The sequence below is a fragment of the Python bivittatus genome, unplaced genomic scaffold (assembly GCF_059951505.1).
Source record: "Python bivittatus isolate LINGU-HERP-01145 unplaced genomic scaffold, Pbiv_v1 ctg000480_np1212, whole genome shotgun sequence".
Classification (NCBI taxonomy): domain Eukaryota; kingdom Metazoa; phylum Chordata; class Lepidosauria; order Squamata; family Pythonidae; genus Python; species Python bivittatus.
In genome coordinates, this window is record NW_028277075.1 from 27,729,989 (window position 1) to 27,749,142 (window position 19,154).

A 19,154-nucleotide genomic window follows, 5' to 3' on the forward strand; every position below is an offset into this window, starting at 1 on the left:
TTGAAGCCTAGAATGACATCCATTCTCCATCAGCTATACATGGTCTGCAGAAATTTCTCTTTCTATATTTGAAGAAGCATTCTACCACTGGGGGAAATAAGGGCACATACACTAGTTTATATGCTCAATGCTCTTCCCCCACTTTGTTAAATAAACTGACTTAAATGTTAATTGAATAATATGCTATTAATATATACCTGAAGACTCTATACCTCATGTGCATAGAGTCCTTGGGGTTCTCTGAGCTTGGTTGTTTTCTTGCAAACGTTTCATCACCCGGCTAGGTAACATCTTCAGTGCTAGAAGGGAGTAGTGGGGTTTGCTCTGCTTGTATACAATGCCAGCCCTGCCTGTGTATATACATATCTATCTATATCTATATCTATATCTATATCTATATCTATATCTATATCTATATCTATATCTATATCTATATCTATATCTATATCTATATCTATATCTATATCTATATCTATAATCTGTATCTATTTCTCTTTTTAAAAGAAATGTCTGTCTGTCTGTCTGTCTGTATCCCAAAGCCTTGTGACTATCTTATTTTTGTTTCCTTTTGACCCTCAGGACTAGCTCCCGGGCAGCTGTATACATACCCTGCTCGGTGCTGGCGTAAGAAGAGACGTTTGCATCCCCCTGAAGACTCCAGGCTGAAGTTGCTGGAAATTAAACCAGGTAAGTGTTCTTCCCAACCATTTCCTTTCCTTTCCTTTCCTTCCTCATGCTTGCAAGTTCTATCTACTCATCCTTGAATTGGCAGAAAACTATACTAGCATGAAATGGGCCGTCCCCTTACTGATCTCTATTCTGCTTCTATTGCCTCTCTTTTAAGTCCCTTCAGTCACCTGACTTTCCTCCAGGGTTAGAAGGTGACAATACCCTTGGATCAGGTGGAATAAAGAGGAAAATACTAATTTAACATTGGTTCAGTTAAGGATGATTTAAGACTCTCTCGCTCATGGACTGAGGATGAATTGAAGGGAACATCACAGGGACAAGGCAGAAAAAAACTGTTGCCAGGACCCTCCCTGTGCCATGAAAAAAGTGCAAGAAAAGAAAGGCCTTAAGTGTTTGCTACTGATGGGCCAAGAAGACTCTGCAATGCAAGCCTCAGTGTGTTTGTGTTTCTCTTCTAGCTTCTTCTGTTTTTTGTTGCACTGACAATATGCAACAGAAATTAAAAAGTCCATTCCAAATTCAGGAGTGGATGTGGAAACTACAGTAGATATGTTAGTGCTTAGGGTTCTTCTGCATTTTAAAGGCCTGAAGTTTGGAATGGAAGTAAATCTCTTGGGTATTACACAAGACATTACTGTGGTAGGCTCAATAACTCCCTCTAAGGGCACTGCTGCTTGGTGCTCTTTTCACTCCACAATCCTCCAAATCATTTTCAAGTTAGGCATGCAGTTGCTTTCACTGCCACAAACCTCAGAACGCAGAGAACAGGAGGGGAACAGCACAAACCAATTAGTGCTCTCGCTCCTGCTGATCAGGAGCAGAATGCAAGAAAATCATTCATTCATTATTTTTTCCCAAGAGGTAACTGTGAAGCTTCCAGGCTTCCTTTCCTCTGTTACATTCAAAAGCCTTTTGCTAGCCTTTTGCAATTTTGCAATCCAGCGCTTTCCCCAGTAGCTTAAACCATGGATGCATGTTGCTAGAGTGGCTGAAGTGGAGGAAATGGGGAGGTACATTCTAAGCCAAGAGATACGATGAGCAGGATGCTGAAGGTTGCCTGTGGGAACTGGGGAAGAGAGCAACTGCAGCAACAAAAATCCCTTCATCCCCACTCCACACAAAAGGAAAAGTCCTCCCGCATGAGACGGTTGCTTGAAAAGACGCCAAACAGCAGTCTGATGTTTTGCAGTGGGCTGGTCTCCTGCCAAGGAGAAGGGAAAAGGAGACAGCACTCTTGTCAGTTTCAGCACCTGCCACTTGGGCTACTGTGCGGGCAGAAACACTTACAAAGATCCGTGAAGAGTCAAAACAGTTGAGATCAATTCTGGCTGCTGTTTAAAGTGGGATCAGCAGAGTGGTTTGCATTTGCTAATCTGAAGAATTGCTATGAAATGGAACCTGTGAAGCTGTCAAACCATCTTTCCCTTTGAAGGGCCCAGAACTAGAATGCTATGTCAGATGAAGCCAGGAGACAAGATGTACGATGAGGCAAGAGACCGCCCACAAGTTCTGCAGAGCTTTACTGTTGCTTGCAGAAAGATAACTTGTTTTTGCTATTTCATTTGGCTGTGATAGAAATTGATCAGCTCAGCTGCTAAAATGGTGTGAGAATACACATCTCTGGAACTGATTTTGGAGGGATAGAAAGATCCCATGTGGAAGTGCCCTGAAGTTCCATTTATCTATTACCATAGTAGCATGATTGGGTACTGCATTTGCAAATGAGTATGTGGGAAATGGGTTGTGTGAAGTGACTTCCCACATTGTTCAGCGGTCAATTTTAAGCAGTTCCAACAGCTAGAGGAAACCTATTTCCACAAGGAGGCTTTGTATTATAGAGTTTATGAGGTCCTTCACTAAGATACATGAAGATGTGTATGAAAATTAACAGAAAATTATGTTTCTATTACATGTACAGCTTGGATCAAAAACATGAAGAATCCTAGTATCATAGAACTAGCACAGTTCTTTAAAGATGGGAAGCTATGATGATGTACTTTTGATTGACTCCTTGTTTTTAATTAATTTGCAAGTCTAATAATTCACATTTATTTTCTTTATTTTCAAATATTAGTTGTTGACTATCATTCATCGACTTCTGTTTTATACTGTGGAGCTCTGATGGCATAAACCTGAATTGCTGAAGGAGAATCAGAACTAGGGAGAGCTAATGATCATGTACTCATGTACAAGTAACGTATAAGAGAAAATGAGGAGCTGCTTATCTATTTCTCTCCATGGTTCTGAGGCCTTCATGTGTCATTGTTGGAATTTGAACTGCCTGTGACTTGGCTTATCCTTGAAAGATAGCAGGTGGCCTTCAGCAGAGAGGGAGTCTAATTTGAAGCACCAACATATTTTTGTGTGGTTTCTAACTGCTTAACTGAAACACTTCTATACCATGTTATTGCTCTCAACTACTTTCAAACCACAGCTAGCATTTGGAACCACAACACCATATGATGGGGACAGGATAGACAACGGACTCTTCTTAATTCTTTCATTTGCCAGTTAGGTTAGCATTAATGCATGTAAAGATCACTTCTGTTGTCTGCCTCCACACAGTTCTCTGTTTGCATTCCAATGTTTAGCTCAGCTTCTGTTATCACGTCTGTTTTTGGGAGCAAAAGGTCTTTTTGATGGCTTGTTGACTTAGGAGGAGTCTTCGAAAGCAGAAAGGGCTGCTAAGGTTTTTGTTATCATTGAGACAGCTTGTAAAACACAACTACTCCATGCTAATAACCTTGCCCATTTTATCAGGCATTGGTAGGTATGTGTACATTAGTGGGTGAATGGGTGTAAAAGGTCCTATGGGATTTCAATTGGCCTTGTAAAGATTTAGGGCAAATACTAGCATATGGGAGACTTCTTGCTTCTGTTATACTCCTTTATTTCTACTAGATATTATTTGTAAGCCTATGAAGGTCTACCAAATCTTCAGGTACATTTTCTAATGAATCCAATGAAGAGATTTCTCTGGGCTTTTACACTTTTACCTACCTTCTAAAAAGCAAGCCAAAAGAAATTTACTGATGTAAGATTCTCATCTGGAAGAATGGGGTAGAAATTGAGCATCTGGCCTTGGTTCATAGCAGCAGATACATAGCAGGCAATCCATTTTAGTCTGTGTGTAGCGGAAATCTTAGATAGAGATGAAGGTATATGCAGGGTTAGCATAAGTGCCCTTTTCGAGTTCAGACCAAATGACGCCATTGTGTCCTAGAAAATCTTATAGAGGTAATGGATGTTCCATGATTGCTTTTGATATTTGGATGTTTCTGTTTCTTGGTTTTCTTTTTTGAATGCAACTATCTCCCCTAGTAACTGCCCAGCCACTTCAATTCAGCAGCGTTGGAGTGCTCTGGGTTGTTCCAATTAGACAATGCCACTTATTGTGGCCTCTCTGGAATGGGGTTTTCCCCAAGATCCGGGGGCTCCTACCCTACTAGTGTTTCAGAGGACCTTGAAAACCTGGCTTTCTGCTAAGGCCTTTGGCAATTTGTTTTTGTGAACCATCCAGAATCATTGGGAGTCGGGTGGCGTTCAAATGGAATAAGATAAATAAATAATAAAATGGATAGCAAATCTCACAGAGAAAAAAGTAAGGAATGAGGAGCTTAAACTGATTCAGGTATAATGGTGAGGAGCTCTCTCTAGAATTGCTGAGACAAAGAAAAATCAAAATAGTGTATATTGAGCCCCCATTGTTTAAAATATAGAATTCAGCTCTTACACAGATTTTATAGCTATCCTGGAGTTGAATACAAATGACTGTTCATAATTCTCTAGCAACTTTTGGGATAAAAAAAATCTAAAAAAAAAATCTAAAATTGTCTATAGCTTTGCTTATATTAAACAAAAAATGATGTAGTTGCTATTGTAGTTTCTCATTACTTCTGTTTTCTGCCTAGGAATCTAGTTGTTCTGGAATCAATGGGATATGAAAGTAAAACTAATGGCAACTGACAAGTTAAAAAAAGCCCTACAACTGTCTAATATTGACTTTCTCAGTCTTCTACCATTTGAAATTTCTATTCTTTAAAAAACTCTTGCTTTACAGAATTCACTGTTTTTTTAAAGAGTTTTCAAGAAAGCTATAATTTGATTTTTCTTTTAACAAATAGCAACACAACTTAGATCTCTCTTTTGTCAATATGTAATTCATAAAGACTTCATTTCTTTGAATCAATATAGAAAAACTACTATTTCAGGACCAGCAGAGGGAGTAATATTACAGGACTACTTGTACAAAGGGTTTGATTCTGTTTCCATTTCAAATGCTACCTGTTTAAATCAAGCGATTCATGGAATGAACATAATATTGTAAATTTAACCTTTTAGCCACTGTGAAAACAAAAAGCAATTCCAGTTTTGAAAGTTTTGATTAGGGTCTGACTACCTAGCTGAATAAATCTACATGGAAAAGGAATATGCCTATTCTGCTCCCTCATTAGCAGCTGTTAAAAAATCTGCAACTTCTGAATTTTCATCTACTAGTGTGTTTGTATGAATCCAGTGCGGCTTTTTGTGCCAGAAAGGTAGTACATGGGGATATACTACTGATTACTCTCAGGCTGCATTCTTGTTTTTGGGCTTTCTAAATAAATATGCATGGGGCTGGGACTTTTAGGGAGTTTTTCTGCTGATCTTCAAGCAAATGTCTATAGGCCAATGATTTACAGCGATGTGATTCTGCCTGTTCTGAATCTGGCCTGCCTACTTTAACCTTGGCCAAATCCATTATTAGATTGTAGCCTTTAAAATCATTCCAAAATTGGCATTCAACATTAAGGCTGAAGATGTCCTAGGCAGTATAGAGAATAAAATAGGATAGTTAGTGTCCTCCAGAGGCATTTGACGACAAGTTCCATCATCCCCACCAACATAGCCTATTAGTATAGTCTGGAAGAAGGGATAGCTCCTGGTTCTTTTGCAGCCTGTCATGATATCCATGCATTGCTTTCTTTTTTTAAAGGCAATGGGGCTTTTCCTTACCCCAGATCCCAATTTGTATCACCACATAAGCAAGCCATGATGAGATGGGTGGGCTCAACCTACTGGTATGACCAGTCAGAACCAGCTTGTTCCTGAGGGAGACAGATGGGAAGGGAAAGTTCATAATCTAATCATTTCCAGAGATGTATCAGAAAGTTCCATAGCTATTCTGTCATGATTTCCCCAGTTGCCATTTTAATTTCAAGCTATCAGCCTCGGTTGCTAAGGATGGATGCTAGCTGCTGGTTGATAGGGCAGAAAAGGAATTTTATTCACCATCCAACTGGGCATCTATGGTTGAATTTATGGATTTCTCCTGGCAACACTTTTGTTCTTCGGCTTGTCACAGCTGGTGTTTGATTAGGAGACCCAAGTCAGAAGGTAAACCAAGGAGGGACTGTGGCACCCCATTTCCAAATAGGTGGATCCCTATTAGAGATCCCAGATGGCATCCTCAAGACATTAGCCTGGTCTGGAGATAGGATCCCAGGTATATATCCAGGAGGGGCTTAGCAAAAGTCTCTCACATGATAAGGGGCTTAAGAGTCCTGGCATCCTGCAGGGCATGCCACCTGAGGTGGTGAATTTGCCAGCTGTCAGGCTGATCAGTGACTGAACCATTGCCTTATGTGATGTCATGGCAAACTTATGCAAGCAATGCCAAAAACATGGAGTTTATTTATTAAAGGGAGCTATATTTTTAAACCAGACTCAACAAAGCAGACTAATACTGAAGAACAAAACTAATCAGAGGGAGAAAATCAAATAAAGCAAAAGATAGAAAAGTAATCAGCCAGTTAAGAGCTATACAGTAGCATGAAACCAAAAGCAGCAGAAATCTTGCTCATATGGAAGCTAATGGGCAAATCATTTTACGTGTGAAGGTTTTCTTCTGGCAGACCTCCATGCAATATGCATAGACTTTCTTGGAAGCTGGTTGTAGAGGAATGCAGTGATAAAGTTGATGAAGGAATGCAAGAACCATTAGCAGAGCCATTAAGAGATAATAAAAGAGCAATTGACAACATAGTTCTAGAAAAGGAGAGCAGGAAAATAGCCCCACTTTGATTCTGTATACCAGGGAGAAACTGGCAGTTTTTCAAAAGTCAGTTATTGTGCCATTTAACAATAAAGTAGAGTTCCCCTCGTTCTTGCAGTGTCTCTTTCCTGACCTGGCTTACCTTGAAGGACTGACACTGGTGTCACTTGAGTGATATCAACAAATGGGTGAGGCTTCTTCTGGGGAGGGGTCAAAACAGCAAGATGGCAGAAACACCATCACAATTGAAGCCCTGCCCAAAAGGTAAATGCCTTTTATTACTGAATGCCCAGATAGGTCTGTCAGCTTACCTATTCAGAGGAAGAGCCAAAAAATACATTAGGCAGTAGTATATTTATCCAGGGGCTCTATATCAGACACCAAGGAAAAGCATAGTCAACTGTGATTCACTGGTCTCTTTCACTGCTGATCTCTATGGCTAGCTGTCGGGGTGTCTGAATGTCTAAAATTGTTATGTAAAGTTTTAAATGGCAACTTACTCTGGAGTCTGTGTCAAGAACCCTCTAAGGAATAACATAATACTAACCATGTTAGCACCCCTCCCCCCACTCTCTAGGGTACAGGTAAGTTGATCAGCGACAAACCATGGATACAAAAGTTATAGGGTTAATCTGCCCTGTGCCATTAAGCTGCTCCTGTCATGTGTTTATGCCAGTTTGACTCTAAACTGGTCTAAGAAAATCTTGTTTGGACTGAGATGAGATGAGATGGACTGAGATGAGATGAGATGGCAGCAATTTGCAAAGTACTCAGTCCAGACAGCGGGCTACCACATCCTCCTATTGGAGAATTCCCCAGCTGCTGGGTCTTCGTACTTTCCATTCCAGAAAGCAATTGCCAATCAATTTCTTTCTGGAATGGCAGATATATTTACACAAAGTTAAACTTATATATACAGAGTTAAAGCACACACACACACACACACACACACACACACACACACACAGGTACAACCAGCTTTAAAATAAAATTTCATTTTCCTGGTTTGTCCCAAATAACATCTGCTACTGTGACTGTTATTACAGGTTTTTTCCCTAGAATAATGGTTATAACACTTATGTGTAGAACATCCCTAGTTCAAAACTTAGCAGAACTATTTTTGTTGTATTTACTATTTTTCTTTCCTTGAGCTATCTAATGTTAAGGTCTTTAAAAAATAATAATTCTAATAATTCTACTGGTGCACCATTTTTCCAGTCTGATGACGAAACAGTGCATCGATGGATTTATTATGTATTTTTAAAAAGCCCAGCAGAAAAGTTGGCAGCTCAGGGAAAGAAAAATAATATATATTTTTAAAAGATATTATTCAGGGAAGGTGGGGCAAATGTGGTGAAAGGGTGATCCTCCCTCTGTGAAGTAGCCAATCAAAGTACAGGGGTTGGCCTAGAAAAAAGTAAAACACAGCAGGTAAACAGATCACAGTGTTTAGACTGACAGAAGCAGAAAACCAGTACTTTGGAAATAGAGTAGGAAAATGTACTGGAGGTTGCATTCATGATGGGCAGAAAGTAAGTGCAGGGTGACATTGTCTTCCTTTCCCTCCAGAAATGATTGCTGGTGTGTACTGGTGAGGGTCACCTGGCCATGTGGGTAAGCCCTTAATCTTGTTTCATACACCTATTGTAACCAGCTAGAACTGCCCAGTTACTTTGTCTTCAACTCTGAAGTTATTAAGAAGGTAAGTTCAGCTACTCGATAGTTTTCTGACTGGTAGCTGGACCTCTAACATCAGAATGGATAAGGATTTTGTGGGCAAAAAGAGCAGTCTCCCCATAGAGGATGGCTTTTCCTTTTCTCTGCTTTCTGTAAAGCTGTAGAAGTATTTCCCTCAAAGACAAAAGAAATTGAAGGAAAGGGCCACCTAGCTAATAAAACGTAATCAGAGAGCCAGGATACTCTCTCTTTTAAACAATCCATCCTGCAGTGAATTCTGTGTATTTCTTAATCCCAAATCCCATTCAAGTAGGTAATATATTCATTTGTAATTCTTTACTGATATCTGCTTATTTGATCACTGAGGCTCCTTCTCCTACTAATCATTCTGATCCTTTTTCCTCTTTCCATTTATTTATTGCTCCTCCCTTCTTTCTTACCTTTCATTACCAGATGAATAAAATACTGTCTTTTCACTAGTTGTTTTCCTGAGTCTTGGAAACATGAATATGTATATGTACAGAATGCCCTTCTATCTCCTGTGGTGTCTCCCCTTCCGGTTCATCTGACAGGGCTGGCGTGCTACACGTTCCTTCTCAGTGGTGTCTGTTAGGACCCCAGAAGCAGGCTTCCTCTGTCATGGCGCCTCTTCTCTGAAAAACAGGGTGCTCCCACCCTCATGGTGTTTTGGAAAGCCTTAAAGACCTGGCTCTTCTCCCAAGCCAACCAGCCAACTAGGCTGGCTGGCATCCCTTGTTGAGGACATGATTTATGCTGTTGGCCAGATCTGCCATCTTACGTTTAATGTTTTTATTCTATTTGATGGTATATCTGTTATCTAATTCGTATGTTGTGAGCTGCCTAGGGTAAATTTGGAGTTAGGCAGCACCTACATTGAAACAAAGAAAGAAACAAATTTGAATTGTTTTTATTAATCCATTTTCAAACACACATACAGAAAATAAAAAAGAATAATCACCAATGAAAAAGGAGAAATTTTTTTTGTTATAGATATTTTAAACTGTTCCTTTAACTTTTGACAGAACAAAAAAGTAGGCTTGGATTCTGAAATTGAATTCTTCAGTATTAATATCATAATTTGCTTTAGCATTAGGTCCATACTGAGGTGTCAAAATATGTTTTACCTGGATATGTCTCCATTGTTGCATTAATGGTAAAGAAAATTCTGTTTGCAATTGCTGAAAAGATTTAAGGTAATAATTAAACAATAATTGATCTAATGTAATTGTACATTTTTGCACCCATTCTATCCAGTAAAAAGTTTTACCACTTTGTGTTTCCCAGTTGTGTGAAACATAGGAATCTAAATCCTTTCACTGAAAAAAATGTTAAAACCTGTTACAGTATTTCCATTTAATAATAAGTGTTCACCAAATGTATTGGTTTCTCACTACTGAGATAGCCAGGCTTTTTGTTCATGCCCTGGTTTGTCATACTTTTTGTGTGGGTTTCCTGAGATGTCACTCCACCCTTTGATTGATGTCCAGAATGCTATTCCTTCTTTTGCTCCTACCTCTTGTCATCACCAGTTATTAAAATGGTTGGGAATACCAGAAAGTGTGAAGGAATGGTTGGATGAAGGCCGTGCTCGAGGAGATAAGCATTCCCTTAGCCCTCAACAGGAGCGTGGGAAGTTTAAGAAGATGAGACCGGTACCACCCTAAGGAATTCACGGTGTTGTGGGTTGCTGGCTTGGGAAGTTAGATCCAGTCTGGAAAGATTCTGTCCTGAGGTGGAAGCTAATAAATGCAACAGAACTATATCTTCGCTGTCTCAGGGAGTTCTTTGGGCTGAACCTGACAGAAAGATACCAGTACAAATTGAGGGTATTGACACATCAAGACCTGAATATGGACACCCATCTGCAGTTATTAGAAGGACCTGCTGATGATCATGGAACTGTGCTCTTGACCTGATTATTGGCCAAGCATCATTTAGTTCCCCTGTATACTAGAAGAGCCACATCAGTTATGAGTCTTTTCTCACCTGGCTCCAGTTTCTCCACCAGGAATTAGACTTCCACCAGGATTACACTTGGAATCAGATTGCTTGAAGTTTTAAAAAGCACTCAGATATTTCTTTTTCACTGGCCTCTATGAAGCTGCTTTAAAATAAATACATAAATACATACCTGTCACTTTGAAATGTTTAGAGGTGAATAATATTATATGTCATGGAACTTATAGTTTAGAAACTCCTTATTTTATATTATGATGTTATGATTGATTGAAATGTATTATTATATCAATTTTTTTATTCTATGTTGGAATTGCAGTTAGTTATAAATGCATAACAAATGAAATTACTAGTACAGTTAAAAATTGCTGCTAGCGTTATTAGATTGGCTTTATTGATTTTATTTGGAATTACATTTGTGTGATTATTGCCTTTCTATTTTTCTTCTTTTCCTCTTCGTCCAATTTTTTTTTCTTTTCTACTTCTACTTAGAGATTTGGCTCTATTGTCTTAAAAGGGCATTTATCATTAAAATATTTCTCATGTGCAAGATGTTTGCATAGCTTACTCCCTTTCTTCAGTTTTTGTTTCCCAACAAAATGTATTAAGTTCTGCATTTCTGACCTTTGCACAGGAAAACCCAAACTATTTTAATTTTTTCCTAGAGTTGAACTGAAGGAAGTGATTTTTGGTGAAAAAACTTGGAATTCCCTAATTGATCAGGCTAGGCTATATCATGAAGTTGAAACAGATTGGTGGCAGATGATGATGACAATGACAAGGATGATGATTCTTTAGAAGAAGAGTAAAATCACCCCTACTTCTAACTAGCAGCTTTTCTCTATGTGTGTCTGTGAAGCACATGTTCCATTTAATATCTATTTGAAGTGCTAAATTTATAGAGCTGAAGCAGTGATCAGTGTGGTAGGAAACGGAATAAAGTTTCATATACTTTATATGTTACAGAAATCTGGAATAATGCATCATTAAAGTGTCATATTCTTTCTATTCAATTTCACTGGAGGTTTTAGCAGATAAAACCATTCAGGGGGCTGAAATACCCTATTATTTAAATAGTGTCCCCTCCCCTCGCTTTCTCCAGTGCATGCTATAAAGAAATAAGTAATAAATGATATTAAACTCTTGTTTGAAATGTTCTGAGCCAGTTTTTATGGATATAGAGAAAGCAGAAAGAGTGTAGATGATTTTCCATTGTCCTCATTTGTTGTAGTGAGTATTTTCAATCTCTCATCTTTATTCTTCTCCTGGGTAAATTTTTATAGCCTAATAATCATTTTACTCTTGATGGATAGTAAATAATTTTCTACTGGTTTCTAATTCATTTCAATATCTCCTTGCATTTAGCACTTTATATCCTAATAAAATATAAGTATTTTATGCTAAAATAGTAGGCCTGACAAATATCTGTTTAATCCAAGTATTAGATGTGTTTGTGCCAATATTGTAGGAACAGATAAAGGAGGACAAGGTGATGCAATGTTCATTAAAACAAGATACATGTACATGGTATGATTTGTTAGAACAAATATCCTGTCTTATATCTGACACAGTGTTAATATTACGAAATAGTTCTTTATTAAGCTGTGTTCCAAATGGAAGGAAGTAAGACAGTTTAGGTGAGACAAGCCCTACTGCATACCAAAATCCAGACAACCATTATGTGACAGCCAAGATTTAGATATTTCTGTATCTGTTTCTCTCTAGTGGATTTTGTAGCCCATATGTGATAGTCTTCAGCTAGATTTATCTCGTCCTGGAAAAAAGGTAAAATCATTATAGGCCCACTAATAGTCCCACCCCTGCTTTGTCCATTGCTAAAACCAGGCATTAAGAGTAAAAAACAAAAAAGTCTGGAAATCAAACTTGAGTGCTGATAACTTCATAAACATGTCCATGAAGTCTTCTTGGCAGCAATATGGTACCCATGGCCTTCTTGCAGGATGTGTTCTGACTTTCCAGTCTAATTTATAGTCCTGATATTCTGTGGAGGACACCCATCCATGGGCCAACTATGTTTTGCTCTTGACCCCAGACAAGGTCTGTCAGATGCAGCCACCTGGATGTACAGCTTCTAAAAGCCTTTGTGTTAGTTATTAATAATAATTAATAAAATAAGTATTAATAGTTTTAAACACAAATTAAATTAAATTCAGCATTTGCATTATCCCTGTGTACCTTCCAAAAGGCAGGTGTGGTCCTCTGCCCTGGCTCCAAAGTTGTGGACCTTTGGCTTCAATTTATGGCATCTGAATATTCAGGATTATATGACTTGAGAACAATGTTCCTTGCTGTCAGCCCTTCACATTACCCCAAAAAGCAATATAACAATATCCTGTGCAATTCCTGTTGTATTATGGTAGTTTCAATCCAACATCTGCTGTAATTAAAAAACAAACAACCCACCTAAAAAACAAAAAAGCAAGCAAAATTCAGAACCTAGGTTCTTAAAGTTTGGTGCCATAAGCCAAGATTTAAATGCCATTCCCCAAACCTGCCTAAGTGGTAAAAGATTCCTGAAGCTGAAACGAAGTTCACCCTTACTGTGGATAGAAAGTAATGCTGCATTCAAAGTGTTCCTCCAAGGACAAGTACACCTATCACTGTAACCCAATGCCCTTCATTTTGCAGGATGCAAGCACTGCAAGAGCACTGATAGCTGTTATGGATTAGAAACCTGTCAGCAAATAATGATCATGTTAATGGCAAGGGGCATGACCTGAGACTCTATGCCTGCAGTTGTAAGCCATACCAGGATGCCTTTGGGGGAAGGAAAACTACTTGCCTAAATGATCTTCACCCAGTCCTTTGAATCTGCAGTTGAGATATGAGATTGCTGGAATAGATCCAATCACCTGGGCAATTTAGCCTGGTAATTGTTCTCTTGTTAGGGACATTAACTGGATGGTGGAGGTCCTCAGAGATGGGCCCCTTCCTTCCTCTGTGAGGAATGTAATGTGGTCACACTTGCCTAGACAACTTGAAGAGTGACATGAGGGAAAGGTGACTTGTCCCTTTGTTGTCCTTCCACTAAACGTCTTTCATCTGGATTGCTGTAATTTGCTTTACATGGGGACGCCCTTGAAGATCTGTGGAAACCAGCACCACGTGATGTGCTTTCTTATGAAGGAATTTGGAGCAACCTTGGAGATAGGGAAAGAATGAGCAAGCTATTAAGGGGGCCTTGCAGAAAAGATTACAACTGCTGGCTGGGGAATTCTGGGAGTTGAAGTCCACACATCTTAAGGTTGCCAAGTTTGAAAAACACGATTACATGGTCCCAAGGAAGTGGGAAGTGCAAGAAGGAACCTCAAAATAACTTCTCCTTGATTTTATTTAGGATAAGATGGGAGAATGATGACAGGTTTTGAAGATGGATGCCAGCCCTTTGAAGTAGGCCAGGTAAAGAAACAGGCACAACAAAGATTCTAGGAATGCTCTTTCTTGTAGTAAGGTAGAATAATAGAATCCTGCAAGCCTGACCAAGTTTCTCTCTCTCCCATCTTATGCTAAAAAATAAAAAAATCAAGGCGGGATTATTTTGAGTTTGTTTCTCACAGTTTTCTCTTTCTTGGGACAGTGTAATCTTTTCTGCAAGTCCCCCTTGAAGAGCTTGTTCATTCCTTCCCTATCCCCAAGGTCAGCTCTAAATCACTTTACATTACTAATTTACATTATATTATTTATCTACATTATTTATCTACATTATTTCACAGTACATACTGTAATTCCACGGCTCTGGGAGCTACATTAACTACCAGGGTGTTTCCAAGTACAGTTTAAGGTACTGATTATTATTCTCTATGAAGGCCTCCTCTGAGGTCTAGGTATCTATGAGGTTATTTTTTTGCAAATAGATTCTGCCCATCTAATCCAGGTGAATTGAAAATGTCTAGTGAGGGTCCCCATCTATCAAGAAAGGTGAGACAGTGAGCAGGAAGGTCGGTATTATTTTGGAAGTTCCCCTGTCTTGAAATAGTTGCCACCTGAGGCAAGGGTGGCTTCTATTTTCATGCCCTTCTGAAGGCATATAAAATCTTGGCTTTTGGGGAAGGCCTTTGAAGACATCATTGATGGATGCTATCAATGCCAGGTTGAAAGATCGTTAAAATGTCATTGTTATTGTTATGTTACTTTCTAATTATTATATTTAGCTTGTACAATAACTTCTGCCTTAGCATTCATTTGGAGTAAACTGGTATATAAATAAATAACCAACCAGCCTAAGGGCTGTTAAAGGGTGTGAATTTGCAAAATGCATTCAGTGAACTAAGAATTTAGCAAACTTTATGTTATTCAGAAAATCCAGCTCAAAACATTCAAAGTAATAAAAATAGCAAAACAGGCTAGGGTTTGAGAGCCTCATTTAGCATACTATTTTAGCAAGAAACACAACCCAAACTTGATAGTTTGACAGTGTGGAAGCAGAGCAATTAATTAGGTCTACACTCAGAGATTAGTACAAGTGCAGGCTGTAAGGGTGAATTAAACCTTAGTTGACAGCTGCCATTAGTTTTACAAGGGGAGGGGTTAATATAGGCAGAAATTTTAAGTATTTGATGCTGGAACCAAATCTAAAGGAGGCAGAGGACTGAGTCATTCTCTGCATTACTTCTACTGTTCTATGGAGCCTACAGCAATAGGAATCAAAAATACGATGGAGCATTAATCCCATGAATCTGCATTTTATGTTTAGCCTCTATGTATAAAGTATATATCCCAAACTGTTGTAAGTAGTGAAATGCCTGTACTCTTACAGTTGCAGAACACAGAGCTAATAAAAATAATGTGTCATATATTTTAAAGAAGCTCACCACTGGATTTAATTGTAAGGACAATTTGGAGGTCTCCTACATTGCTGCGTGTGCAAATCTTGTAGGACATTTTGTGGAAGTTTAAGATTTTTTTTTTTTAAGTGACATTTCTTTTGGAGTAGATGGGCTTGTGTATCTCTAATGATATACAGTATTCTGGTGATTCCTACTTTTCATAACTCAATAGACAAAAATCAATCAGTTTTCTCTTAGAAATGATGCCTGAAAGGGATCGAAACTCTCATTATGATGGCTGGAACCAAAGTGTTTTCACCTTTTCTTGCCAGCTCTTCATTCCTGAATTTTAATGGGTCTCCTACTGCTTTGCCACATGCAGAAACACATTAATGGAGATAAGATGTCTTCCAGCCCACTGTGCCATTGCTGCTGTTCCATCTTCCACAATCACTGCCATTTTTCTTTCTCTCTAAAAGCAGCTTGAAGGATGCTCAGCAACCAATCAGATCCACAGATTGATGAGCTTATTACTTTTTCAGCTTCTGTAGTCCTTTCTTTACCCAGCAACATACCTAGGCCTTGCTCGTGTTATGCAGACTGATGAATGTCCAGAGGAGGAAAAGTTGTTTAACAAATCTCATGAACAGATGTTAATGAATGGACACACTGACCTTGTCTGGGAGCTCAAGGTTGCCTGTGTGTTCCTGCCTTCTGAACTAAAGAATTAAACAGATCTAAAGGGTTATGCACCCTAGGCAGCTCCATCTGCCTTCTGTTTATCTGACTTTGAAACAGGGACATGACATGCCTGTATTTGGTCTGGCTGTTCAGAAAAGACATGTCTTTGCGCATCAAGGACAGATGACTAGTCATTCATCTTTGCAATCCAGAGCCTCTGTACAGCCATCCATCTTTTAGCCAAAGCCACGGCTTCTTGGCTCATTGTTAATCAAACGAAGGGAAATTCAAAGTCACCAAGCACTTTGCCCTCTTCATTATAATTTGCTTTTCTGTGTGGAGGGACTTCTCCTCTCATAAGTTTTAGAGTTTTTGGTCAGGAAAGGAGTACAGTGATAGTAATTGATTGAATGTAGGGATTTAGGTCCACTTCCCAATGCTCATGCTATCACTTGGATAGATGAATGTATCCATGTTTTTGCCTTCAAATTTGCACAGTTAACACTCAGGGCTCATTCCGTGTAAGGACTGCCTGGCTGCTTTACAAAATCAGACCCATCTGTTCCATCCTATCCCTGTCCTCTGCCTCCAGCATGAGTCACTCAGAAGGTTATAAGTACTGAAATAAAAACCATTGCACGTTGCCTGCTTCTAAAATTTAGTAATTAGAGAAACATCATTTATTGTTTATTATTTTTTGACATTTTCCTCCCCTATCTTTTTTTCAAGGTCAGGGAGGTATGTATCAGTCTCTTTTCATTTGCTTCCTTTCATATCAGAATTAATGATTCATCCAAGGTCACCAAGTACATTTTGTAGCTAAGAGAGGATTTGGATCCTGGTGGCTATGGTACAAGAACAACTGTCTAGGCCTGTTTGCCATATTGGATCAATGAATTTAATAGGTTAATTGCCATGCATAGGTTTAGAGCAGCACGCTTACATACACTTCACTGGAAGTGAGCCTTGATGAATATATTATAATTTATATCTAAGTACAAATGGATAGCATTGTACTATTGTTCCTTAAAAATGGATTTCTTAGTTCTCTAAGTTAATATTAGATGGCTAAAAAATAGTTTATTTTTATAAACTATTTTTATTTTAATAGTTTAACAAAATGATTTTTTTACCAATAAATTTCTACCAGTGACGAAATGTTTAAAAGCAGGCCTTTGAATGTTGGATAATTTTTCCAAATGATTCTTTAAGATTTCATATTTTAACATGCTGTTCTATGTGATTTTTTAAAAAAAAACTGCTTCCATAGGTAGGACATTTACTGTAGATTATCATTTCATACTTCTGTGTTCAGTCAAGGAAAAACAAAATATCAAAACGTTGCTAAGATGAATGAGTTCTTTTTTTCTTTCCATTAAAAAAACTACTATTTAACAATGATACAGCGTATGCAGACATACAAATATAGATAGAGATATGTATTGATTTTCCTCTTTTAAGAAGTATATCAACAGTACTCTGTGCTTGTTTTATTGTTTTTGACTCTTTCAGCTTTCAGATAAAAGCATGAAAGAGTTGAATTCAACTGCTCAAAAACAATTATATAGTTATATTCAAAGAATACTAATGAACATTTTAGAATTATTCACCCAAAAAGATTTAATATGTAATACTTTAAAAAGTATGAGAGTTATCTCTGTAATTTAATTCCTTGAATTCCTTTGAATTGAGACAAGGATTTATGGAAAAATATATTCAATGGTTATGAAAATTGTTTTCAGGCATTATCTGGATGGGAGATAGACAAACATTTCCACTTGTTTTTTTATGTATCATGTTTATATAGCCACCCATCTCACAGAAAGTGGCTTGTTAATGCATTTGTATATAGAGTATAAGGTTTTGCAAATAGAGGAATTATACATCATGTGTGAAGGTAGGGGGTTGTTTACTTAGGGTCTTGGAAAACAACTATCCTTGTATTCTTGTTGAAAGGAATGTCTGACAGGACCCATTTTGAACAAATGTATAACTTATTTGTAGTTTTCTTGGAGATTGATTGATTATGAGTTATCAAGTCAGTGTCGACTCTTAGCGACCACATAAATAGTAGTTTCTTGTAGATACAGATCCTTTAATAACTAATTAAATATATTTATTTGCTATTGCTATTCAAAAAATAGAGCCAGTGCTTTTTTTAACCCTTATGCTGCAGCTCATGAAAGCTTATGCCTTTTAATAAAATTTGATAGTTGGTAAAGGTGGCACCAGACTCCAGATTTTTTGCTGCCATAAACTAACCTGGCTGTCCTCCTTCAGAGTCAGAGCGAGTGAAGATTTCTTCACTAGTGTCTGCTGTTGACACTCTTAGAAGAACACAGTATTTATGCAGGAATTTCCTTAATGTCTTTCTATGGGTCTGGCTACAGGTTTGAGACTGTCCTTCTCTAACGACAGACTTCATGATGGCTAAGAGCTGCTGCTATGACAGCTGTATTTGGGAAGCAATAAAAACCAAGCTGTTCTAAGGGGCCTGTGGTGGTTGACTGTCACCTTGCTATTAGGTCAGGTTAAATGATCAGCTATTGTATAATTGTTATAGGATTGTTTTGTTCAGGGATGTTATTAATTTAACTGTGGTGGCAGAAATGAGGGTAGTTTTCTTGCCATATGGTTTACTGTGCATGTTTTAGTGTTTCTCGTTTCTCGTGAATGTTTTAATGTTTCCTACTGTGGATGGTTTCTTGTTGTATATTATTATGTGGCATGGCAGCATACAAATGTGAGGGAGAAAAATATACATAACAGTTCCTGCAATTCCCTGAAGAGTCCAGCATGATATCTCTGCAGGCATTGTGGGAAATTAAGATGGAAACTAGCAGATCTAGTTGCTTGATACAGGGAACTGAAAACCATTCATTCATTTATTTATTTACTAAATTTATAGATAACCCATCTCATATGCATGACTCTGGGTGGCTCACAATTAAAACAGAATGAAAACAACCAGAATTAAAAACAATCAAAATAATATTAAATAGCAACCGAGAAGACTCATAATCACTCAAACTAGCCATGACACGGGCTTACCCATGCTATCAGGGCCCCAGGCTTGATGGCAAACCCAAATTTTTAGTGCCTTATGAAAGGCCAGCAACGTCTAATTTCTGTGGGGATGATGTTCCAGAGGGCAGGTGCCATGGCCGAAAAGGCTCTCCTCCTGGGTCCTGACAGATGACACTCTCTCTCAGATGGGACCAGGAGTATGCCTCTCCTGCTGGATCTAAGGGGATGGACCATAGACACCACTGGGAACAGATGGCCCTGTAAGTAACCTGGCCCCAAGC

The 19,154-nt window shown here is 38.4% G+C and overlaps 1 protein-coding gene across 6 annotated transcripts in view; it reads left to right on the forward strand.

Moving 5' to 3' along the window:
- Positions 1-19,154, forward strand: part of DPF3 (double PHD fingers 3) — a 213,600-nt gene that overhangs the window by 107,952 nt on the left and 86,494 nt on the right. For all 6 annotated transcript variants that reach the window (XR_015797012.1, XM_088145559.1, XM_088145557.1 and 3 more), the window contains exon 3: positions 580-687. Coding sequence is in view for 5 of the 6 variants with exons in the window: in XM_088145559.1 (XP_088001685.1) it covers positions 580-687 (108 nt within the window). In the remaining variant the exon portion in view is untranslated. The remainder of the gene's footprint in view (positions 1-579; positions 688-19,154) is intronic.